Genomic DNA, 26020 nt, shown 5'->3' on the forward strand with positions numbered 1-26020 from the left:
TTTTAATCAAATTGGGTAATGCAAACAAGTAAATAATAATGAATTATCTCTAGAGAATGTAGCCTTCCTCTACCTCCATTAATATCTCCTTCAAGGATCTAAATCTGAGATTTTTAGCAGCATATGATAGATGACCTGATTTTCTGGGAAATCTAGGGGCACATGATTGAATACTGTATGTGTTACATCAATGTGCATATTTATGAACATAAATTGCTTGCAGAAAGTTATACCAGCCATTCTGTTTTCAAGATATTGGCTAGACAGAGACAGTAGAAAAGGTAAAGATAAAGGTTCTCCTTGGAACAAAGCCTCATTCTCAAAACCAGGGTCCATGCTGGGGATGCAGACTGAGAAGCTGGGCCTGCCTGGAAGTTCTAATCAGGATGAAGCACTGTAACATTTAGACACATCAAACGAATGTTCCCCTTACCTTTAAAATTTGTGACTCACCGTATTGTACTCCTATAACATACAATATTGTACAGCAACTACACTTCAATAAAAACAAAGAAATTAATGTCCCCCTTATGTAGAATTTCCTCCTCCTCTACTTAAAACTTCCTTGTTCTTCAGGGCACATTCTGGAATAGTCTCCTCCATAGAGCCTTCCTTGCCCTGAGCCCCAGAGCTCTGTCATGTCTCTGAACCAGTACACTTTTATTTTTCATGCTTTATTTCCTAGGCAACTAAATGGTAATTACAAGACTGTGTGATCACATTTTACTACAGTTAGATTTAAAACTCCACAGTGGTAGAGACTTTGCCTGCTTTATTCACCTTGGCACACCACTGGGCACGTAGTAGGTGCTCGACAATTTTTTTTTTTGGATAAAGGGTTGCACATATATGTATATTGCAACTTCTCTTCCCACTGTTATTTGAGGTTAAATTATTTTTGCTGGAAAACAACTCCCCTTCTCTGTTGGCTAGATATGACCCATAAACCACAGTTGCAGCCTCTGCTCTACAAGTAATTTATAGAACCCACAGTAATTATCTCTCTATACCCCAACAGTTCTTGGCATGAGAATGGTAGAGATCAGATGGTGGCAAATAAATGCACAAGAACACCCAAGTCATGTTTTGAACTACTGAGGTTTTTTCTTTTTTATTGCAAAACATTTGTTACAGAAATTTCAGAAAGTTTTTCCCGTGGTATCTGCCAACTTCTGCTTCGAATTATATATCTAAACGAACAAGCTCAAAGTGCATTGTGAATCCAATAACAGACCTTTAAAAAAGAACAATTCCTCTAAGGATTTATATATATTTATAATGCTGATAGATATGTAAACCGCTGTCTATCTATACACAAAGAAGGAAAAGATGTGTATACCTTTAAGAAACCCAATTGCAAAATTGTTTTATTTATAGGAATTTGTTCAAAAATGATATTTGAATAATCTTCCCCATTATAAACTATGGTTAGAATGTGTACAAATGAGAATCTAAGATATGTATAATGAAATGGCTATGAGTACAGTATACTGCATGTACTGTTTTGCACAGCAAGAGCAGCAATATAAACTCAGGTCAGACACTGTAGTGACAGGAAGCAGATAAGCCTTGATACTATGCTATGTTACTCTTCTTCTGAATCTCCCTCAGAAAGACCCTACATGTGGGTCCAGAATGATGCAGCTAGCAAACATACACACACATATCATTTGGGAGAAGAGAAATAACCCTGAATAGGGTGAGTTCCTTTCCCTCCCACCTCAATTTTCAGTGTATTTTGTGTATACACTCCCTAAGTTGGAATCAAGAATATGATCCTGGTAGGCTCTGATTCAGAGGTCCCAAACTATTGCTTTGGGACTGAAAGCTGCTGGCAGACACATTTGCTTGGCTATCACAATGTTTGCAAATCTGAATGTGAATGTCTTTGTAGTAGGACATGTGTTCTCTCCTGTCCTACAAACCCTACTTCCTCCTGTGGTCTTTTACCAGTCCAGTAGACACATTTGTTTCTGGATCCAGGTCCTCCACCTATTTGAGTATGCAACCCCATGATCTAGATGCAGATGGCCAGTGGTGATACGTGGGGAGTTGGGGTGAAGATATGAGGGACTCTTTTCTTTTGGGATTCAGACAGGCAAAGAATGATGAAACTGATGCCAGCACCAGGCAAGTTAGGAGCATGGGGCAGAGTTGAGAGGACAAAGCTAAATTAGTGGGGAAAATGAGGGATGGACAGTCTGAATGTCTGTAGCCACTGTCTTGGCTTACTGTGCCAGAGCCCATAGGGGATTGAGGTGATGTGAGCATGAGTCAATTGGTCTGGCAAAAAAAAAAAAAAAAAAAAAAAAAAGTCTTGTGTGGGGCTAAAAGAAAGGAAGAAAGTTGAGAGGGTGGAGAAGGCTGCACATCCAGGCACAAGGCTGAATTGTCCTTTGCATTCCATAGCTCTCAGCAGCCTGCCTGCTCCAGAGGAAGGCCTGGGTCAAGGTGGGCATTAATGCTCTTCAGAAAGCCTATGGCCTTCTGGCCATGCATGTCCTTTTCACTTCCCAGCACACAAACATTGTGTAAATAGGCAATGGCCTCAAAGTTTAATGGGGCTGTTAGACTAGGTAAGTTATGACAGGCAAAATTCACCTCACTCTCACTGCCATCTGGATTATTTAGCCACCCAAATGCTCTCTTAGATGACATGTAGAAACTGTCGTGTCTTGATTTCATGAGTAGTGATCACTACAAGGAATTCATTAGAGAAAAGGTAACACAACTTTCTTGAATGAATTAAAAAAAAACAAATTTTGTTTTCCTTAAATCAGAACCAACCCCTGCTTTGGTTGACTCCAATTTGAGAAAGGGAATGTTTGACATGTAAAAAGAAGAGAAAGCTCAGGCCAGTGCAGGCTGAGAGAAAAGTTCTCTCTACTTGTTGAAGAGCAGTCATTTATAAAACTATGCAAACTGGCTCCTCTCTTTTCTTGATGTTGCATCGCTTCTTACAATGAAACAGTGATTTCTTTAAAGGGCAAACTCTTCAGAGTCACCCAGTGCTCATCACACACTCAGTCAGTCACCCATCTCTTGCCCTCTCCCAGGCCAGGCTCACACACAAGTGAGAAAAGCCACCAGATAGAAGGGTGGTCACGTGTTGTATCACTGGATTCATTCACACTGATCTGTGGATTTCTACATTGTCACAATCGGATTTCTCACCCTTGGTTCTGGTTTAGCAATTTAGTACCCAATGGCCCTAAAGAATCAGAAACGCGTCTTTCATATATCACAGATGCACTAACACCTAGTCCTTGGTAAACCCAAGTGGTGTTGCTTAGCTGTCTCTAGGTCACATAATTATACACCCTGTGGTTAATACTTTATTCCATATTATTTCTTCAAAGCTTAAAAAATAATAAAAAACCCTTGGTTCCTTTTTTGTTTTTAATTTTTAAAAATTGGACATAATTCCCAAACAGTGTAAGAAGCCCAACAATTTGAGTTTCTCACTGGTTTAAGTGTCACAACAGGCAATAGTAAAATGTTAAGTGCCTCTAAAAAGTCAAAAGAAATGCATAAAGCAGTGCATGCATTTTGTTGCCACGAAATTAAAACTGGGTTTGAAGAGGGATTACTTCATTTAAGTCACATTGCTACTGATAAAGAATAGTGAGTTATAATGCAATATCTAGAACAAGTATATAACCACCTACACACTAGCATCACTTTATCTAGAAACAAACATATTAGTGTTACTACATGAACATATTTATAAAATACTGTACACTGCTTCCACATTTGGTAGCAGATGTAAACAAACAGCTAATTCAACTGGAGCTTAAAATATTATTTTCAGTTCATTTGTCAGATAGTCTTTTGCATCACATGCCAGTTCGTCTTTCACAAAAATCACAACTTGCCTACCACAGCTCGCAGGGCTGTTAGAGGATGCACATCTGCTTATACAAATAGTTTACAGCGGTCTACGGGAATGTGAAAAACATAAAGCAGATCAGGAACAAAAGTGCCTGTTTCACGAGGATGCTAAATAACGTGGAATTGGGAACATAATTAATCCTTGCAACATGTGCTTCTTTATTGAATGTTACAGATTTGTAAATGATTTATAAAGCTTTCCTGTAACGTTCATTAATACAACCACATGCTACAACTATGCTGAGTTAAACACAGGTTACATATATGTTTACATGTGTTTTATAATACAGCATTGCCCAACACAATGAATGAATGGTAGAGACTATAGATATAGCATGATGGATGACTGGATAATATTTATTATCATTATAGAAGTTAAACAGCCCAAACCCTCAGAAAGATTAGGCTGTACAGCCTCCGAAAGTAGAACAAATGTCCTATCCAGTTATCTACCATAATATTATCTATAGAAACCATCGTTTAGAATACATTTGAAACATTCAGAAGAAACACATTTTGTGTTCTTACAAGTACATTTTTCTCATTCGATTATTCTGATATATATTTTTTAAAGGGAGAACTTTCAAAGTGCTAAATAATATCCTAGACCTGGAAGCTTAAACTTAAAAAAAAAACAAATCCAGTTCTATAAAGTGCTGCATTCATACCCCTAATAAACTTTGGGGCTTGGAGAAATATACAAACTAGTCATGAATTATGCTCAAGCTTTCCAGCTTCATTCAAATCCATCAAAGAGGGAGTTTCTAGTATAAATATAAAATATGTTGGTCAATCAAGAATTTACATGGTCATTTTCACTAAACATCCTTACACTTTTCCCCCAGAAGGACTGAGCAATTTAGAACAAATCATTACATATAGTAGTATATAAAAATTGGCACCTTAGAAGCAGATGATTAAACCAAAGCTATTACTTCCTTGAGAGCTCTATGACTTTATTTACGTTCTCCAATAACTTGCTGCTCATGAGCTGCTTAACTCACAGAGACAGGTAATTCATGTTCCCTCGATCAGGGACATGGTGAAATAAATGAGCTGGACACAAGCTGACTGTACAAGGCCACAGAATCAATGCCAACACTGGTGAGCAGAACTTCCAGAAATGGAAAGAGATGGATCAAAACATAACACACATGGAAGTGCACAAGAAAGAAATGGCTCATTACACAGTTTGTGTTTAAAGTCACTTAAATTTGGCTTATATATTTCTCATATTTCACAAAAGATGTAAGAACTTCATCTTCATGCACAGTAAGAGGACCAGGTAGTCACAAGGTCAGGATTGCCAAATACTTTGTTTCCCAGATGCTGTTCTGTTCTCTAGAAGTCATAATAATGGAAATACGTATGCTTATAATTTCATTCTCCAACTTTCAATCTGGTCCAGAATGAGGCCCTGGAGGTGCTCTGTTATTCTGCTCTATGGTCAAAGAATAAAGATCTCACCTCCTTTTTAGATTCCTCTACAGATTTAGAGAGACTTCTGGCTTGGTAAGTGTGCTCCATACTTAAAATCATCAAAGTGTTAGGATGCAAACTAGCAAAGGCTAATCTGAAGAACAAAATAACAAAATCTTGGTTCAGACTCTGGTGCTGAGACTTGGCCTTTCTGAGAGTCACAGAGAAATGGTCTCAAAATGTAAAGTGCCTGTTACATCTGCATTGATTTTAAACAGACAGGGTTCCTTTTTTCTAATTATCAATCAATATGGAACCAGGGGTGCGTGAACCCTTTACTGCAACTCTGCATGCACAGACTTTTATTTCCCCTGGGGAGAGGTCCCAGAGTTTTCATTAGATCCCCATAGAGATTCATGACTCAAGGAAGTTTAAGGGCAACTGATTTGTTTTCACCAAATGCATGTTTGCTGAGGGAGAAATAGTCAAATGGGGTCCAGTAAAAATATAACTGCAGTTTCTAGAGAAATTATATATGAGAAACTCTGGTGGCTTGTTTCTTATTCACTTAAATCCAAGGAGTCTGAGAGGAATTCTTGAATTATTTATATGTGGCCATAGTTATCTCTACACCTGAAAACTTGTTCAGAAGGTTTTTGTTTCTCATTTTAAACATTTAAAGCCTAGAGATTCTGTCCGTTTATTTGATTTCACATAAGGAGAGTTTGTTTAGCTGAGTTCACAACTACAGCTAAACAAAAGAACCAGGTTGTATTTGGGCCCAGGGACACTAAATCTTTTCCCTTAAAGACTTTTATTCTCTTTTAAATCAGTGATCCAAATAGGAATCTGAAGATACGAGGGTCATGATTTTTTATCCCACCTTAAATCCAGATTCTGATCTAAAGATTTATGCCTATATTCTAGAGTCCATCATACTATCTGGTTTAGAACTGCATGTTGATTCTAATTGTACTTGGCATAATTGCTTTGTGCAGGAGAAACCAGACTAAATGAGATGGCATGATAGCAAGTGCTTCCAGAAAAAAAGAGGCAGAAGGAAGGCAGTGAGTCATGTTGGCAACTCTAGTTTGGTACAAGGAAAAGCTAAGGTCAGAGAGATTTTTAAAAATCAGAATTTCAACATCTGTCAAAATTTAATATAATGGACTCTTTCAATGGAACTCCTTGGATATTAAAAAATCCTGGTTATATCTCAAGGTGATAGAAAAGTCCAAGCCTTTTAAGAAAGCTCAATGTGTCTGTTTATATACTATATATTAACATGTCTCTCTGTGTAAATGCATACATATGTATATAGGCAGCATATACTATAGAACTCTGTATATTTATTTGCTTTCTATTTTAGTCTACTGTATCTTTTTAATAGCTCTGTATATAAGAAAAATATTCATGGTATGCCTGCAACTGATGGCTTTGGGTTGATACCAAACTCCCAGTCAATTCTAAGGTTATTTATGGTTTTGAAACATCCTTAAAAAGTGCTTTGGAACATTTCCATAAAAAAGATACCAGCCCTTGAAAAACTCCAATTAAATTATGCTGAGCTCAGATCAAATGGCAAAACTCTAGGTATGAAAATATCCACATGTAACCGGATAATTCAAATACAAAATGGCCATGTGAAGAGTGGTGTGGAAAATTGGCAGTTACATCCTGGAGATGTTCAGAAGACATGGTGGACTCATACGAATGATGAAGGTCACACAGCAGCATCACACATGACATGGATGGTGAGAATGTAACAGTATCCCATACGGCAGTTTTAGGTGAGTTCTGCCTACTATTTCTCTTTTTAAGTTCACTATTACATATTCAGTGAGTGGCTTCATTGATGACAAGTGAGATACAAAATAAATTAAAAAATATAAAATTATTTAGGTACATTCATCCTGAGCTTGCTCAACTATACTTGAATGCCCACTGTATATAATAAACCACCTGACATTCGCTTTTAACATAACTCTTCTTTCATTTTGATTGCAATACAAAAAGGCATATCTTTTCCCTTTATTTTCTCCAAAAAAGATCAAAGTTGTGGCACCAGAAATGAATATATAAGAGACAGGTGAACTATGACTGTTACCTTGTTTTTTCTTTATAATGATCAATTACAGAAGTGTTGGCATGAGAAGGATGTGGGACGTTAGGTAGAACTGCTTGCTGCCGGCTTATACTGAATAAAAAGGATGCTCTTCATCAGTCACCAGTGATGGAGCCAATGTGAAAAGAAAACAGAATTGAAGTTTAGAATATCTCATTTGTATGCTGGCTACTTTATTTTATTTTGCAATTTATCCCTGCATCCTAAAACTCTTGAAAATGGTCAGAAATGGAAAGATGCCTCCTGGCACGGAGAGTACTTGATGCCCCATTCATTCCCAGAGCTCATGGCTTTCTGAAGTGACTAGTGACACACATTCCTCTCAACCCTTCTTTTCCCTCTTTCCCCTCCCTGCCCCATTGAGTGTGAACATGACTGAAATCCCCAGCGTTTGGCATTGCACCAGATTACATGTTTTCTTGATCTGTGCCCCAGAAGTCACCTTTAACACTTCCCAAGGCATTACTTGTTTTGCTCAGCTAAGAATAAAGTGGGTAAGTTTCAAGGAAAGGGAACAGGTGAATTTGGGGGAGAATTTTAGGGCTGGATTCTTGAGCCTCCTGCCAAGCTTATTAGAAGGTTTAGTTGTGCTTGCTCTCAAAGCTTCGGAAAGCGGACGTTCTGGAGAGTCTCCTCATGGACAGACTGTCCCCTCGGCCCTCTGGCTTGGAGGACCTACTCCTCTGGAAGGGATTTCTCAGGCTTGCTGTGTTCCGCTGCCTGTCGAGTTTGTCACTGATGGAGAAGCTCTTCCTGGTGTGTGCATATGGCGCACTTGGCTCCTCTGCTGAGTAGCTGTTGGCGCGCTCTATCTTGGGAACTGTGATATTGTTGGACAGGGTTCTGTCTGAATTATCACCCTCCTGGGAGGGTATTGCGATGGTGGCTCTCCGGCCCTTGGCTTCATTCTCCTCACTGTCAGAGCTGGGGTGACTCAGTTCTGCTTCTCGCTCAGGATGGCAGCATGATGAGTCCTCCACTTTCCCTCCAAGACCCCCAGGGAAGGTGGCTCTGTCAGCTGTCACTTGAGGGGCAGTGACACACCTTGTGTCAATACAGTCTGTAATACTTGTGTATTCTGCTGTTTTCATGGGCACCCCAAAGTTGGTATAATAGCTCCTCGAAGGAGAAAACATAAAGCTATGAGACTTCACGATGGGGGCCTCTTCTAGAAGAAAGGGTGTGGTGGCTAGGTAGCGGCTACTTTTGGAACGCTCGATGGTGTGGTACATTGGAGGGTCAGTGTCCCAGGGGTTCTGACATTCTGGGAGGTGGGTGTAGTCTGAAGAAAAAGATCTAGTGTCCATGGTGGTGATGTCCTCGCAATCAATGCTCCGGCTTGGAGGTCTGTCTGTGGGCACAAGAGTTGCATAGGCACTACTTGAAGGAGCTGTGGAAGGTACTGGAGCTGAAAAGCTTGGCTCCCCCAGCCCAAGGATGTTCATGGAATTGTCCAGAGGGTCTATATCACAGTGGAGCTCATCCATGGCAGAGACATAGATATCTATACACGAAGATGGTCTTCTGGAATCAGGAACAATGGCCAAGGTGTTGGCAGGGGCTGCAGGAGCTTTGGATTCTTTTGCTACAGAGTGGGAACTAGTAGCCCGGTGTAGGCTCAGGGACCTTTCTTTAAAAAGACTCTCCAACTTTTCTATCCCACCTTTGTCTTTCATATTGACTGAATAGAAAGAATGGCTTCGCATTCGGGGCATTAGGGTTGGAGAAGTTGGGGACAAGGTCTCCTCACCTGCAGGGTCTATACTCTCTTGGAGCTTGAAGGTGTTCCCCTCCTGGCTGTTGAAGCTGCTCTGCCGGACGATGTAGGCTGCGTCCGTGCAGTCTGAGGAGGTCCGAGAGCGGATTTTGTTGGACTCGGCCCGCTCCAGACCCGTCAGGCGCTCCAGGGCTGTGGCCATGCGCCCGATGAGGTCCTCAAGCTGTGCTAGCCGGATGTCCACAGTCTGGAGTGAAGCCTTCATGCAGTGCTCCCTCTCGTTGACTTCTTCTAGCCGCATGGACATGTTCTCCACCCTGGGCGGGAAGAGAGAACCAGAGTCACCCGGGGCTGGTTCCTCTGTGGGAGGCTGGGGAGCACGGATGGAGGGGATCGGAGCTGCAGCTTGACCTTGGTGCCATCACTGTCCCGCCAGAGGGAAACTAAGGGGCTACGGGGAGTGAGAGGGGGTTGGGGGAAAGGATGGCAGTGACCCTGTCCCTGAGGATCACAGAATCCCAATCTTTTTGAGCTGGAAGGAGCTTCAGAGATGACCAAATCTGACATTGCTTAGCTACTAACCACCTTTTCCTTCAGTGAAATTTAATGCTCAACACCAATAAATAAACACCAAAGTTGAGTATTTTTTAAAGTGGAATGAAGCCAAAGTCCTACCTTTTTTCCACCCTCTTGGCTTTGTTGTGGCTTGGGGTAGGGCTCAATGACCTACATATATGTTAGGGTATTGGTTTATCAATCACTGACAAAATGAGGATATTGCATTTGGATGACTTTTCCTAGAATTTCACAGTCAGATTATAGTATGTAGCTATTCCTATTGCAGTGTACATGTTAAGATTTTTATTCTGTGGACTGGGATTATTTTTATTTTGCATTTATATAATCTTGTATTGTTATTATTTACAATAATCTTTTAGCATATAGTACCTCGAAAAGAATTCCTTGGTCCTGTTACTGAGTCACCTGGAGTTGATCTACTCTAACCCAATCATTTCGATAATAAAGGAAAAACAAATATCAAGACATTTAGCCAAGATTACATACAGTAATTTGTGGGCAACTCTGTAGTGGCCATCAATAAGTAAATTATCCTACTCCTCTCTCTCTTTCTCTCTCTTTGGGTAGCTGATCACAGATGCGTTATATTACAGTTATTTCTCCAGGTCTTAACACTCCCCACTGGAAATTTTTAAGAGTATGATCTGTCTCATATTCCTGTTTATGCTTCCATGTTGCCAGCCCAGGTGTCAAATACCTGCCAGGTGTCAAAAAAGGTTCACTGGGTCAATCACTGTGATGAACATTATTTCAATTGTCTAATGGGTTGCCTGGCTATTTATTTATAAAGACAGAGGCCATATATTTAAAATAACATTGTGCCATGTTTTTCCCTTGCTCAAATTAACTTGGAAAGGACAAACCAGAGCCAAGTTTTGGTTCGAGCTCAAACATTCACTTTTAAATGCCCAAAGGCAAATCTTTTGGAGAATCTAAATAAGATTATTCACAACTTTTTTGGGAAAGGATAGAGATTCTTTTCCAATACTCCCAATATGCAGGGCAAATCCCTGACTGCTGACCCTAAAAAGGTCTGCATCCTTTAGAAAGAATGGTGGCAATTGGAGCTGGGTTGCCTTAGCTGCTGTGATGGTGGTGGTGGTGGTGTGTTAACAATAGCAATACATTTCAATGCCGGAAGGAGGTATGAGAGGCCCTCTCTGAGGGATCTATAGGCTTTTTAAAAGATGCATTCTCTTCTGCTGGCTGGAATGGGGGTGTGTGTGACTCTGTTGCCTTGGAGCACACTTCTGCCTTTCTTAGCAACAACCCCCCTCAATTCACTCTATTTACCTATTCTGCCCTTTTATCTCTCAGCTTCCCTTCACCCAGTCTAAGGTACTGGATTACTCTCAGGAGCCCTGCTTTGGAAACTTTTTTTTTTTATTTTGCTTCTTCCTGTTTCCCCATAACCAATCCAGTACCTCTCGGGGGCCAGCCACACTCTGCCATCATGCCTAGGTGTATTTCCAAAAGAACTGTAAATTAAGAGATTCTATATCTGGCAAACCCAATGCTTTTCATGCAGCAATCATAAATGATTCAGAAGGAAAACTCAACTTTTCTCTGTTTAACTTTGTTTCATGGTATAAACATTGCACAAGAAAGAAATTACTTTCAATAATACATTTGTGTATCTTATAGATTTACATTCACTTTTTCACCATCTAGTCTATGAAGTTTGATTTTGCAAGTATTGCAATTTCATTTTTTTTAATGCAGTAAGCAGATAACATATTTCATTAAAGTCAGGAGCAGGAGAGATGGTATAATTCTGCAGAATGAGAAATTCTGTTCGGGATTCTCTAGGTATTGGGTCCACCTAGCTTTTTAGTATTGGCAGGGTAATGAAAGCAGCAGCATAGTTTTCTTCCTCCTTTTTCTTTCCTTTCTTGGAGTCTGGTGTGTAGAAGTTGGTATGGAAAGAGATAAAGATGCTCTCTGAGCATAACTGCATGTGATCATTGGTTTGATCATGGTGATGCATCTCCCGGCATAGTGGGGAACCCTTCCCTGCATCCCACCTCACTCTAGCCCCAGGGTCCAACACTGCAGAGAAAACTAGCAGGTGAGAGGATGTGCTAAGGCACCAAGAGGCAACAGAAGAATAAGGACTTGGTTGTGGGGAGTAAATAGAACTCACAAACTAAAGAGTTCAAGAGGATGGGAAGAAAAGAGAGGAGGTACAAGGAGGAAGAGGCTCCTCTGGGAAAGCAAGAAGGTGCCCAGTGGGAGCCTCAAGAGCAAAGATAAAGAAGCATGGCTCCAGGGAATGGAACTAGAGGAGCAAAGCCTTCTAGACAAGGGCCAAGGAGCTACTCTTCACCAATTATTAACTCTTCTATGGGCTCTGAAGTGCTTTGGAATATAAGACTTGAACAAACAAACAAAAGGATGGTTTGATCCATTTCCTTCCAGAATTCTGGATGTGTTTAGCCACCTAATTATGTCATCAGTTAGGTCATGGATATAACTGATAGGAGTTTAATGTAGGAGTTGTAGAAGAATAAAAGTTCTCAGAGTCAAATTTATACTTGCTTGTTCCATAAATAGAGTTCTTCCCTTAATCTCTAAAAAAGAATTCTTGAAAAGTTAATGGTAAATGGGCAGGCATCTCAGATATAAATAGGTCTGAGGAACGAACCAAGAGTTTCTGTTCATGATTGTAGTTTTTAAGAGTTGGTTCTGGTCAAGTCAGGAAATAAGATGCAGATAAAAATGATAAGAATTTATGGATCAACAGGAATTCTCAAGGAGATAGATATGGGAAGTGACCACGTCAGAATAAAAGCCGGAGGATGGGGAGGGGGGAACTGTAGATAGGAAGATGTCGCATGGAAGGGAAAAATTTTATGTTTATTTCCTTCTTTCAAATCTCCAGACCTTACATGGCTTATTTCAGAATAACTCAGGAGGCAACCACAATAGGGATCCAATAAAGCCCTGGAAAGATGTGAGGTGGCTCTTCTTCCCAGGAGGCCAAGAAAGTGACAGCTAGGAGCCTCTCAGAGGGGACTTAATAGGCTGGTGACAAAATCCAGGTAGTAAGACAACTAGCCTGTAACTGCCACTGTGATGAGGAAAAGGACATTCAAAAGATGATTCTGATGGCACAGAAAATTTCAACTTCAATAAGTCATTTCTTAAGGATTTTTATATTACCTTCTAGAAATTGATCTTTTCTTACAACCTCAAAATGTAGTTAAAGGAAATATGGTATAAGGAAAAAGAGAATTGTCAGTTCTTCCTTGTTCTAAATTTCAAGTATTCCCTGGAGTGCTAGCAGTAGGGTGGGTGTAGGATGAAGAGCAAAAACAATCCCACATCACATGAGCCCAATTTCGGGGGCTCTCGTGACAGAGGTTTTCAGTCAAAGGCAATGATGCTGAGCCGCTAAAGCTGACTCTTGCTTATTCACAGAATGAAAGTTATTCTGTGAACTACTTGAGTCCTTTAGGGTCATCTACCCTTCCCTTTGGGCTAATTACCCTTCTCACTAACTCTGGGACACAAAAGGGGGGAAAAGTTTAAACTCAGCTCCATCACTGGAGATCAGCTGTAGAAAAAGACATGGTGGCAAGTGAGTGAAACCCATCTTCTTTGGCTTACACATGTTTTTGATTATTTATAAATTTCATATAGTCTAAGTTATTCCTCTCTCTTATGAAAAATTATAAGTTGAATGTACTATCAATAGCCATGGGTTTAACACTTTTTTGGATCCAAGTGAACTGAAAAAAGGGTAGAGAGCACATTGCTTTGCGAAAGATAAATATTAGGTAAAAAGATGACAACAAGGAATAATGAATATCACTGTTTGCTTAAATTGTTACTGTCGGAGTTCCCGTCATGGCACAGTGGTTAACGAATCCGACTAGGAACCATGAGGTTGCGGGTTCGGTCCCTGCCCTTGCTCAGTGGGTTAAAGGATCCGGCATTGCTGTGAGCTGTGGTGTAGGTTGTAGATGTGGCTCGGATCCCGCGTTGCTGTGGCTCTGGCGTAGGCCAGTGGCTACAGCTCCGATTCGACCCCTAGCCTGGGAACCTCCATATGCCACGGGAGCGGCCCAAAGAAATAGCAAACATACAAAAAAAAAAAAAATTGTTACTGTCAAGGAGAAAATTTAAACTGAAATTTCTGATGAGTGGAACCCTACAGGTGGGGTGACAGTGAAATAAACTGGAAGCTTTAGGTTAGAGGTCTGAGAATCAAATTCCAATGGGCAGGGCAGATCAAGTATGTAGGTGAAGCAATCAAGGCATAAGAGAACAGAGGCAGGGGTTCTGTGGCAGCAGGGAGCATGCTCAATCCAAAGACATTCAGAGTGAATTTTAACAATCACTGTAAGCCCAATGCAACAGCCCTCTGTGGGCAGATGCTGCCCATGAATGACCAGTTTGCAAATTATGCTTGAAATGAGTTAAAGGAACCAGAAAAGAACCTCCATCTGTGATCACCAGAAAATATAGGTAGCCCTTAAAAGCCAGAGGGAAATAAAAAGAAATGCCAGGAGATTGCAGATCAGAAATATTTTCCTGGAGTTCCCATCGTGGCACAGCAGAAACAAATCTGAATAGGAACCATGAGGATACGGGTTCGATCCCTGGCCTTGTTCAGTGGGGTGAGGATCCAGTGTTGCCATGAGCTATGGTGTAGGTTACAGACACGGCTTGGATTTGGTGTTGCTGTGGCTGTGGCATAGGCCAGCAGCTGTAGCTCCAATTAGACCCCTAGCCTGGGAACCTCCATAGGCCTCGATGCAGCCCTAAAAACCAAAAAAAAAAAAGAAGAAAGAAAGAAATATTTTCCTGATATTCCACATTCCCGGGTCGTAGGAATTATGGGAGTTTGACATCAATGCTAGGCAGCATTTCAGAATGGCTTAGTAATGGGTAATTAAGCAGATGATATCTTTTGAGTACTTTAAAGAGGTAGGATTAGTTAACAGAAGACTACTTGAGCTCAATATTAATCTTGTCTCTTTTGAAAATCTAAACTAATAGAAAGACACAGAGAGACAATATTTTTGATAAAGTACATTGTGACTTTAGCAGGGAGATTGACACAGTGGGCTGACAGGAGAAATGTGGATATCTGGCTAGCTGACTAACCCAACGAGAGATGGCAGAACAATGGGCCATGTCATCATGAAATACCTTAGATCTGTCTTGATCCACTGATCTGTGCTGGTGAGCATTTTGGTGGATTACGTTGAAGGCATAGTAGATTTGCTTATTAAGCAAACAATGATACAAAAATGAATAGGTTGAAATATGAATAGACCTACAATAAAATCAGGATCCAAAGTAGTCCTTAAAATGCTAGACTAATGAGCCCAAGAGGGTGAAAGTTGAAGTTCACAGCAATGAATACTAAGTCCCGGTTTTAGGTTAAAAACAGACATTTCACAAGAAGTTTTAGGATATTTGAATCAGCTCATTTGAAAAAGTCCTGGTTTTAATTAGTTGTAGGCTCACTCTGACCCAGAGACTTGACTTGGCTATGTTTGTAATGCAATCTCATAGCAAATAAAATGTATAGGTCAAATAATAACAATCACCAGTTACCAAAGCATAAGGTCTCATGCATATTAGCTCAACTTTGAAGATTCTACAGTTAGGTATTAATACTGCATTTTACAGATGGGTACATAGGTTCAGAGGAGTTAAATAACTTGCTCAAGGTCACACAGCTAGTTACTGCAGATTTAGTATTTAAATCTTTCCATTATACCGTGTTCTCTCCCTTGAAACATGGAAAGAATTACCTGTCCTACTGGACTCTGTATTAGCCTGGCCATAGTAGACACACAAAAATCATAAGTGAATAAATAAAGGGACTGAATCTAGGCTCTAACTACAACAGAGAACTAGGTTCTATTTAGACACTGCAGTTACAGGGTGATGTTGACAATTTAAAGTGCATATTGAGAAAAAAATTTGATAAAGTACATTGTGGTATTTCTATTTGAGGGTGGTGGGAGAGCTACTGTATGCGTAAGTAGCTAAAGGATCTTGGTACATTTATTTTGGAAAAGACAAAGCAAAGCGGTGAGAGAGTAATGATCTTCACATATGTGGACTATTTTCTCAGAGAGAAAAGAATTTAATTTTTTTCTGTATTTATTCATAAGGCTGGTACCTGAGGCTGTTTCTCCTCTTTCCAGGAGGTGTTCATCTAGAGCCTGAGTGTAACTGGCCTATTCACTCTTTCAAAGCAAAGTACTTATGAGTTCTCTTGTGGTGCAGAGGATTAAGGATCCAGCATCACTGAAGTGTCCTGGATTGCTGCTGTGGCGCAAGTTCAATTCCTTACTCGGGAACTTTCATATATTATATTCCAACCCCCAAACCAGGCTCTTGGTCAGGTGTGTTGGAGAAACACTGCTTTGGGTAAAGGTAATCTGTACTCAAGATCCTCCAGAACTTTTTCCAAATATAAGGTTCCAAATTTACATGCTCCATAGTAAATAAATCTGCACTGTTCGTTACTGCTTTGGATTTTGCCCATTGTGTTCCATTGGTGGTTCCCAAAATGTGGTCCAGGACCAGCAGTATCAGCATCGGCATCACCTGGGGACTTGTTAGAAATGCACATTCTCAGGCCCCACCCAAGACACAGTGAATCAACACAGGGTAGGTAGTGGGGAGGAGGCAGATGCCCAGAAACTTGTGTTGTGACAAACTTTCCATGTGATTTTGAGACCTCCTCAAGTTTGAGAACCACTGAGTTAGATGTTTCTGCTGTTCCTGCCTTGAGTGTAGAGTGGAACTCAATGAGACTGTGTCTTGGGGGCCCTGCCTTGATACCTGGCACACACTGAAAGCCCAGTATACATGTATTAAAATAGAACTGAACTAGTTAAAGGATCACGAGCACAGAATCTGATGGAACAAACTCCAAGGATTGGCTCTCTTCAGCCGAGAGTCAAACATTTCCCAGAAAAGAAGCCAGTGACTACTGCTGCTTAGTGGCCTAAACATTTGGTTATTTTAATATAATTATCATTAGCTATTGTCCCAAATTAGTGAGGGCGCTAATAATTCACTTAGCTCATTATATACTTGAACTGTATTAGTTTAGATGCATCATGGTTGTTGCTATATAAAAATGGGAAAGAGGGATTTTTCAGAATCAAGTTCCTCCAAAGTGTAAATGATCTCTTAAATATTGTATTGAACCCTATATATATCATATGGGTACAAAAATATGACTTAATAATGATTAAAATAGACAACTATGGAAATATCTCTATATTTCTAAAAAGATTCATGCAAATACAACTTGTACAAATAAATTGTATTTTAAAGGCAATAGCAAGAGGAGAAATTTGGGACTCACTAAGTGAAGAAATCCTTTTCCAAAGTTCTTAGTAAAGAACCAGCTCCTAATTTTTCTGATTTAAATCTCTGAAGTTCTCTAATACGAAGGGAGAATTATATGATGTTTATATACTACATAAATGTAGATTTACCTTCTGCAATTTAACATATGTATTTGAATGTGTCTTTATACATTATCTATCATCTATCTGATGTAAAGAGAACAGGTGATCTTACTTGCCACTTAGAAAGAACATGACCTAGAGAATCTGTGAAATGGATACAATGGATCCACTCTTCCCTTGGTTGATCTCTGTTCCCTCATGCACCTTGTGGTATTTCTATTGTTCTGAGTACAATACTAGTGTTCGAAAAATGTTATTTTTTTGGTACAAGTGCGAAACACACCATGCCCAACACCACCAACAAAAGCAAAACCTCAAACAAACACAGACAGAAGAAACAGGAACAAGATGCTGCCTAAGCTTAGGTTCACTACACTGGCATCTGGACTTTGGCATGAGCTTGTCCTGGTCCTCTAGATGCTCAGCTAACACCTAAGACACAGGAAGCATGCGCCCGCATCCTGTCCTAGATTTCTGGGAATTGCTCACCCTCCTGAAAGGTGGGGCTCTGTAACTACCCAGAGAGGAACAGGGTCTTGGAGAAGAAGTTCTCCTGGAAGCACTTGTAGGTGATGGTGGTGGGGGGGTGAGAGCCTCAGATGGAGGTGCTATAGTTTCTTTCTATTTTCATTCAAAAGGAGGTGGTGACAAGGTCACAGTTTACATGCCCTGGTATTTGTACCTCATTCTTGTTCTTTGGAGAGGTGAAGACTTCCCTGCATCCTAATATTCATTTCTCTATCTTTCCATCCTCCCAGGTCTGTGGCTTTCTGAGCTCAAAGAGTATGTCAAAGGCCCATGGATATATGCTTTGGAAATGTCTGAGCAATGGACAATGTGTCCACATTGCACAATTTCCTGGGCACCACATGACTACATGGCCATTAATATACAGCTTTTTCAAGGCCTCAGCATGGAAAGATCTTTAGATTTGCAGCTTTTTCCTCTGTTTGTTAGGAAATTGCTTCACATCATATCATCATAAAATGCCCTATTTTGCAATGACAGATGTGTATAAAATCTGTGCATGGCTTTACATTTTACTAATATTGGCTGAATACCTATGGATATAATCACTCAATGGCATATGCATCTATGCCTACTTATTGAGACCACATTTTTTAAAGAAATAAAGGGCTAGGGACAGAAAAATCCCATTTGTGTCATTTCTACAGAGCCCCTAGAGAACATACAAAGTGGGTAAGCAGACAAAATGTCATTTCATGAAAACTAGAGGTAACTGACTCAAATCTTAGAAGTCTGAGTCATATAGCAGCTGAAGCCATTAATATATCATCCTTTCTCCACTATTTATAATCTGCTTCTGCCATCTTTATACTGCAAATACTTAAAATTTAAAGCCACATCAATGCTTTGTAGCACTCGGGATGTTCTTTGGAAGAGTGGTTGCCCATTGCCGGGTTTTGAATGTGTCAGCCTGGAATGAAGTGTGCATTAGTCTACAGCAAAATAAGGAAAAGAAGAAAATGTAAGTTCATTTGCCTAAAGTTAGATTTATTAAAGGTAAAGGATTCTCTTCATTTTGAGACTTTTTTCTTACAGCCCCACTGGTCTACAAAACTATTTGGTCAATGATATCTAAAAGTATGTAATAAGTAGCTAGAAAAATCTGCTTTTATTTTGGTCTATGAGAAAAAAACCCACAAAATAATAAAGTACCCTCAGCCATTATTCTAACGAACTCACAAGTCCCTTGTTATTGTTTATTCAGAAAGTATTAGGCATATATATAAGCCAGGCACTAGGATTGTCTTTGCCTTTGGAAAAGATGCTCAGTGATCTACATGAAACACAAACTTTCCGGAGAGCCTTGAGCTGGGCTAGGTCTCTCTTGGTTTGTGTCTGGGTCAGAACTTTCCTATTTCTTCCTCCTTTTTTTTTTTTTGGGTGCACCTGTGACATACAGAAATTCCTGGGCCAAGGATCACAACTGCGACCTATAACACAGCTGCAGTAATGCTGGATCCTTAACCCACTGCACTGGGCCAGGGATTGAACCTGTACCACCAGAGAGACAATGCCCAATCTTAACCCACTTTCCCCAGCAGGAACTCTAGAACTTTTCAATTTCTGGTCTGAGCCAGCAACTCCTGCCCTGTCCTGGACTCAGCAATCTCTAGCTGCTACCACCTGCTAGAGAAGTCTAGGATCTATAAGTCTGGAATTTTGATCTATAGATATTTCAGACAATGTTCTGTTCTCTCATAATCTCAATGATTTCTTTTACCACAAACACCAGAGGGCCTCTGTTTTTTGTGGTCCTGCAAACAAGGTCAATTGATAAGGCATGCCATGGCAAAAAAACATCCCCAGGAGGCATGGGACCAGGGAACACACCTTTCTGAAGTCACCCGTATCCTCTCATCATTGGATGAGTTGAATCGATCATCCTTTTCTCTGAAATATTCCTCTATGCACTGCTCTTCAAAGTCATGCACTTTCTTGAGCTCATCATCAGTTATGAAGAGCTCTGTGGAAGAGAAATGAGAGAAATGAGGCGGGGAAGTAAAAGCTATGGCCTCTGATGCACAGGCCTGATGGTATTCCTAATCTAAATTAAGGTGAAGGAGAGGAACCTAGATTCTTCACCATCTCAAACTAAATCCAAATCCAGTTGGGCAATTTATGTCACTGTCCTTTCTCTGTGCATTAGACGGGTCTCTGAAGCTCATCTGAGTAATACCTGGTTTACTGCAGAGACCCGTTAGAATTACATAGTCAGGCCAAGAATATAGCCAAATCAAGGAAAGAGAAGCTATGCAGAGAATGGAGGTTTCTTAAAACTCAACTTTTGGCTGAGGAGTGTGTCAGAAAGACACTGTTCATTGGCCTGACTAAAATCCCCTTCCAACACAATTCCTCCTTTCCCTCTTCCCACCACTGAGGCTGGAAAGCCAAATATATACATTTCCAGTGTCTCTCAAAGTGAACAGTAACCACGAGACCTGGTTTGGCTCAAGAAATAACAAAACTCTGCTGCAGGAAGGGGTTGAGTATTGAGAAAAAATTTTGCTTTCCTGATAAACTATGAATATGTGGCTGGGTCTTTTTACATTTTTTTACCTTTCTGCTTCTTTCTGCCTTCAACGTGAATGTGATGACCGGAAGTGAAACAGCTCTTTTACTACCCCAAGATAAAACAGTGTGACAAGGAATAGCTGAGCCTAAAAATAGAAGGACTCGGGGTCTTTGACTTCAGTGAGTCACTGTTGAGCTCTGGGCGGTTTACCTTTTCACTTTTGGTTGTGTTAGAAAAGTAAAACCTTACCTATTTGTGTAACTATTAGTCTGGTTTTCTGGTGATAGCAGGTAAATAAACTCATAACTGATAAATAGCAGTAGAAAGAACTCAGAGGAAATTCAAACCCTTTTCTACTCACTTAACTGGGTATTTGAGATGGAAAGAATGATTTTTAAAATTTTTAACCTCTCCCCAACTTTACAATTTTAATCTCTCAAAAGATGTCAAGGATTGCTGTGTCAGAGAAGTTGTTAAAAGCTTCAGACTTAGAGAAGCATTTGATTATTAAGTGGCTTTGGTTTCAAACTTTCATTGCAGTAGTGATCACCTGCAGGTTAATTCTTGGGCCACAATCCTAGAGGCTCTGGTTCAGCAGATTTAGTGTGGGTGGTCTATTTGACACCCTTTGAGAGACCACAGTAGCTCTGCTTGATGGGGCTGGATTCCCAATGGTTCTTAACTGTGGGTGGTACCCAGGGGACATTGAGGAATCTGCAGGAGCTATTAGTATTCAACGTGTGGAGGCTGGATGTGCTAAATCTCCTGCCATGTGTGGAACAATCCTATGAAGAATTATTCCACACGCATGCCAATCCAGCCTCCTTTTAGAAACACTGGGCTAGAAAGTGGTTGGTGGGGGGTCTTCTCTTTTGTCCTTGGGGTCACAGACCAGCAGAGCTAGTTTCTTCATGAAGTCATATATGTATAAGCCCTAAGGCTTGGGAAATGCTAAAGACCTAAAAACATGATAGAAATGATCATGAAAAATCACATTAGGCACCTATAACTCAACTCATATCCCAAAGGTTAAATTATACATACTGTAGCATTGGGAGCATATTAACATGGTTGAGAGATTCTGTGGTGGGATGTCTGGAAAGTAAGAACCTTAGAACCTCTGAAGGTGCTAAAGGAGCCCTGCTGGAGCCTGGTTTTATATCACTAAGAAAGGTGTGGCTAAGAATGCTCCATTTTGGCCTCTCCTGTCTTCTTTTCAGCACCATTTCTTACCAAGCGTACCCCCTTCCACCCCACCCTCCCACATCTTGTCTTCAGAGCTGTGGGCAGGAAGCAGGAGGAAGCAGGTGTCCAGCGGTCCTGCATGACTGCTTATGGAAGTGGTGGGGATTTCTGCTTTGCAGTTGCCAGGTGGTTGTCACTTAAAGCTTACTTAGGCCATAGTCCCTTTCATCTGGGTCACTCTCGTGTTTCCTCCATCGACAGCACAGGTGCTGGAATATCATGGTCATGTGGCTGAATATGATCAGAGGTGGGGGCAGAACAGGCCTTTCATGGAAAGTCATGATGAGCTGATACCTCTGAAACTTCCACACTTGGTTGGATATTGATTTTACCTCAAAGAATGTATTGCTGAAATAGAGACCAGAGAGAATTGAGTGAGAAACGCCCTGCTTCCTGAAGCATCATGTCCCCTCCTGATTCAGTCTCCCTGCTCCATTCCACATGCTCCAAAGGACCCTCTTACTTAAAGACAGCGATGAGGAGGTTGACCAGCAGGATGTTTGCCACGAGAAGGTAGCAGGCCATGATGGCTGGCACGATCCAGGCGCCTGTCTTGCAGGGAGGCAGTTGGATTATCTTACCATCCTCTCGAGTCTCATTCTGTCCACAGGGAGCTGGAGGAAGCAATACAGGCAAGATGTGAGGAATGGTGTGGCCCTGTGATTTTTATAAGAAGACTGATTTGAATGAGAGGATTTTTTTTTCAGATGACGGAAAAATACAGTCATCTCAAAGCAAATAAATAAACAAAAATTCCAGAAAAGACAAAATAGAAAAATGAAAGCTTCATGAATATCCCTAGGGGCTGCTACTGCAGAGAGGAGGTGGCCCTGTCAGTCAAAAGAGATGGGTGGAGCCTCCTGCTGGCTCTCCAGTCCCCAGGTCTCTTGGTTCCCAGGAAGCCTGGTGAGTGAGGGCTTTCCCCAGAGTGCCTGAGAAGCAGTCTCAGGCCCCATCCAGTTACTTTCAAAATGTGCTGTGGAGGCCAGAAGCCGACAGCTGTAAGAGCAGCAGCTTCAGCTTCCAGGACTATTGATTGGGAATTAACACCGGGGCAGCTGTTAATTGCCGCAAGAAACAACCCAGGGGCTCTGCGTTAATGATTTGCTGTCTTAGTGTGAAAAGAAAGGAACAGGGGTGGCACCTTGGGAAGTATTTAGGGGGACTGTCTCTCAGGGTTCTGATGGATGGCATTTCACGGGGAGGGCACTGAGAGGCGATGAGCCAGGACTCTAGAGCCTGGAGCCACCTGCTTTTTTTCCAGCGGCATTTCCATTCCAAAAATGTGCTTCTCAGGGCACAGGGAACAAAACCAAACTGCATTGACTAAATGGGCAAATAGAGAAAAATAAAAGATCTGGAGGTGGGGGTGAGGAGGAAGGTGATGCGTGGGACTTGGGTGCACGTGAGTAATGTGCTGATGAGGCCTGCTTGGAGTTGCCGGTAAGCCCAGGGGAAAAACAAATGCTTGACAAAGCTCCTTAGTACTGCAAGGACAACACGGCAGAGGGAGTGAGATGATGCCCTCAAATGCCAGGAACAGGGGAGGTCGCCCTCCCTCTCCAGCTGTCTGATATTGGCTTTAGAACAGAGTCCTCTTGCATCTATTTGTAAAAGGGGCTGGGGCATGAAGAGGTCTCAGCTGTTGCCATGGGCAGCTTCTGAAGATCTGCTGGGGAAGGTACGCAAAAGCTGACCCAGAATCTCAGCTAAAGGAGCTGGAGAATGACAAGCGAAGTCCATTTCCTTCTCAGGAGTCAACAGAGCTAGGCTGTGTGCTCCGTCAGGGTTCTAAACCCTGACTGCACAGAAGATCGCCCGAGGAGCCCTAATAACTGCCCATGCCCAGCCCTGCCCCAGACAAGTGAGCCAGAATCTTTGAGGGTGGCCCAAGCATTGATACTTCTTTTAAAATTTCCCAGGCAATTTCCAGGTGCCACTAAGGTGAATCTATGGAGCTAGAATCAGTCTGGTAAAGCTATGTAATTTTAGACATGCTCTCAAGTCCAAAAATCCATCTTCTCAACTTATGAGGATTTTAATAATATCAGGATACCAGGACTGTTTTTATGGCCAGAATAAGATGACCAAAGTGATTCCTTTGGATCTGCCTACAAGATGATCAGGTGTTGATGGAATTTGTTGTTCTCAGAGAGCTGGCAACTTTTTTGCTGTTGGCAGTTGTAGCACTACCCACCCAACACAGCCCTGTAAGAGGTTCTGATCATTTCCTCCTTTGAAAGGAATACCCAAGGACAGAGGCCCCCACAGGCTCTAGGATGAAGTTCAAATTCTGAGCATGGCTGGCCCCATACCATCTCTTGCCATGTTCCACCTCTCCTAAGCACAAAGCACCAAGTTTCCTGCAATTCTAGAAATGTCACGCTCTCTTACTTCCTGATTTTAAGCCTGCTTCTTCTTTTGCTTCCAAAAGGCCCGTCTGGGACACCTTGCTCCCACTCCAATGCTTCGTCTGGGTGAATCCTATTCACTTTTCAGGGCTCACTTAAGCTTTCTTTTTCTTTTCTTTCTTTTCTTTCTTTTTTTTTTGTCTTTTCGCTATTTCTTGGAACACTCCCGCGGCATATGGAGGTTCCCTATGCCAGAGCCACAGCAACGCGGGATCTGAGCCGCGTCTGCAACCTATACCACAGCTCACGGCAATGCCGGATCCTTAACCCACTGAGCAAGGGCAGGGACTGAACCCGCAACCTCATGGTTCCTAGTCGGATTCGCTAACCACTGCGCCACGATGGGAACTCCTCACTTAAGCTTTCTGCTAACTTTCTGCCCCATTCCAGCCAGTACTGGTGTAGGTATTGACAGAGATCCTCTGTCTAATCAAACTCCACTCAGGTTCTTCTGAGCTCATGTTCAACGAGGCCTCAATTTGTAGACTTTCATGTTTGTCTCTGTATTGTCCAATTTTAGCAAGAATCCTGCTCAGTCAGGTTAGCCAGAATCCCCACCCTCAATATCTGATCACCATCAGTATCTGATCAGGTTCCTCATTCTTCCCCAACCTCCTTCTGAAATCTGATCACTCTGGCCTGTCCTCAGTAAGACTCCATTAGGTCAGATTAGACAGAACCTTCTTACTCCTGATGTTTCCTCTTAGTGATTTTCTATCCACTGACCCACAGCCTGTTCCTGGATATACATTTCCTTTTTTGGGGGGTGTAGGAGGGCTCCATCTCTTTCTCCTATTACAGAACTCATGGCAGTAGCCCCCTTTAAATAAAGCCTTACTATCTTTAACCAATCCCATGAATAATATTTTCTTTTACTAATTTTCTTCAGTAATCCTGTCTTCCTTATAATCCCAGATCTCCCTTTGCTTGTCCTTTTGGGGGGCTTCTTAATACTGTTTCCATATAGCCAATTTACTGGTCTCTGGGTCCCACAAAAGAATGCCAGTGGGAACATTTATCTTCATGGTTTCTCATTACCTGGCTCAATGCATACACACAGCATATCCACAAACATCCATCCATGAAAATTACATGTTGAGTGAATAAGGGAGATCATTAAACATAATTTGACTGTTGAGCACTAGCAGTCATAGCTCTGCAAAGCCCCTTTATGATGAACAGTTCTAACTCTATGCAGTCACTGAAATTCCACCCGTGGGATTGGCAAGCAGGTGTCCATTTTAATCAGATGCCCCTTGGCCATAGGCTCATAGAATAGCTCACTCTGCTTTTCCTTCCTTAGCAAAGCTGCCCCACCTCCCCACAAGCTTGATTTCCCTTGGGGCTCTCCTGTGCTGCCCTTCTTTGGGCTTCTGGTCAGATCACTTTGGGGAAGCAGACAATGAGCAGCAGAAAGAATTGCTTAGGGTAAGGTGTAAAGTGTACACAGTTTCTACAGATGTGGTCCCTGGTCTCTATTTCACAGTGTTATTCCGTGATTTCTCTTTAAGTTCTGGGAGAATGTAAAATAAACTTGTGAGGGGCAAAGCTCATCCAATTTTTGATCCCATATTTAGTGAAGATGCAGATGCTTCCTCCACTATGGCCTTCTTCCAGTCTAGAGAAAAAACAAGAACAGTAGGTGCTTGATGATTTCAAGTGGCCCATGAGCACTTTCACGGGTGTTCAGAGAGTGTCATTAACATATCTCTAGATCTCTTCTTGGTTTCCCTACTAGTTAAAAAATTGGACCAGCTTATTATATTTATACAATATTTGATGTGATTTCATGATTTGCTCTGGGAACTCCCTGCTAATTATTTGGGTATTAATTTATTCCACCTTCTCCCATCTTTTATTCATCCTGCCTTTATAGAGGCAGTATTATTTTATTGGCAGTATTATTTATATGCACTATAATTAGGCAGATCTGGATTCAAATCCTGATTCCACCATTTTCAAATGATGTGATGTTAGAATATTTCATGAACTTCAGCCTCCTCATCTATAGTATATAACATGGGGGGAGGGTGCCAGGATCATTAAATGAGATTATGCATGCAAAGCACATAGCTCAGTATCTAGCACATAGCACTTAATATTAGTTGGTGTCACCACTGGTATAGTTGTTTTTGTAATTAATAG

General features: G+C 41.3%; 1 protein-coding gene across 1 annotated transcript in view; it reads right to left on the reverse strand.

Moving 5' to 3' along the window:
- Positions 1080-26020, reverse strand: part of TRPM3 (transient receptor potential cation channel subfamily M member 3) — an 849162-nt gene continuing 824221 nt past the window's right edge. The window contains 4 exon segments of the mRNA XM_021074417.1: positions 1080-9469; positions 19538-19670; positions 21613-21812; positions 21928-22078. Coding sequence (XP_020930076.1) covers positions 8017-9469; positions 19538-19670; positions 21613-21812; positions 21928-22078 — 1937 coding nt within the window. The 3' untranslated portion in view covers positions 1080-8016.

Source organism: Sus scrofa, chromosome 1 (genome assembly GCF_000003025.6).
Source record: "Sus scrofa isolate TJ Tabasco breed Duroc chromosome 1, Sscrofa11.1, whole genome shotgun sequence".
Lineage (NCBI taxonomy): Eukaryota > Metazoa > Chordata > Mammalia > Artiodactyla > Suidae > Sus > Sus scrofa.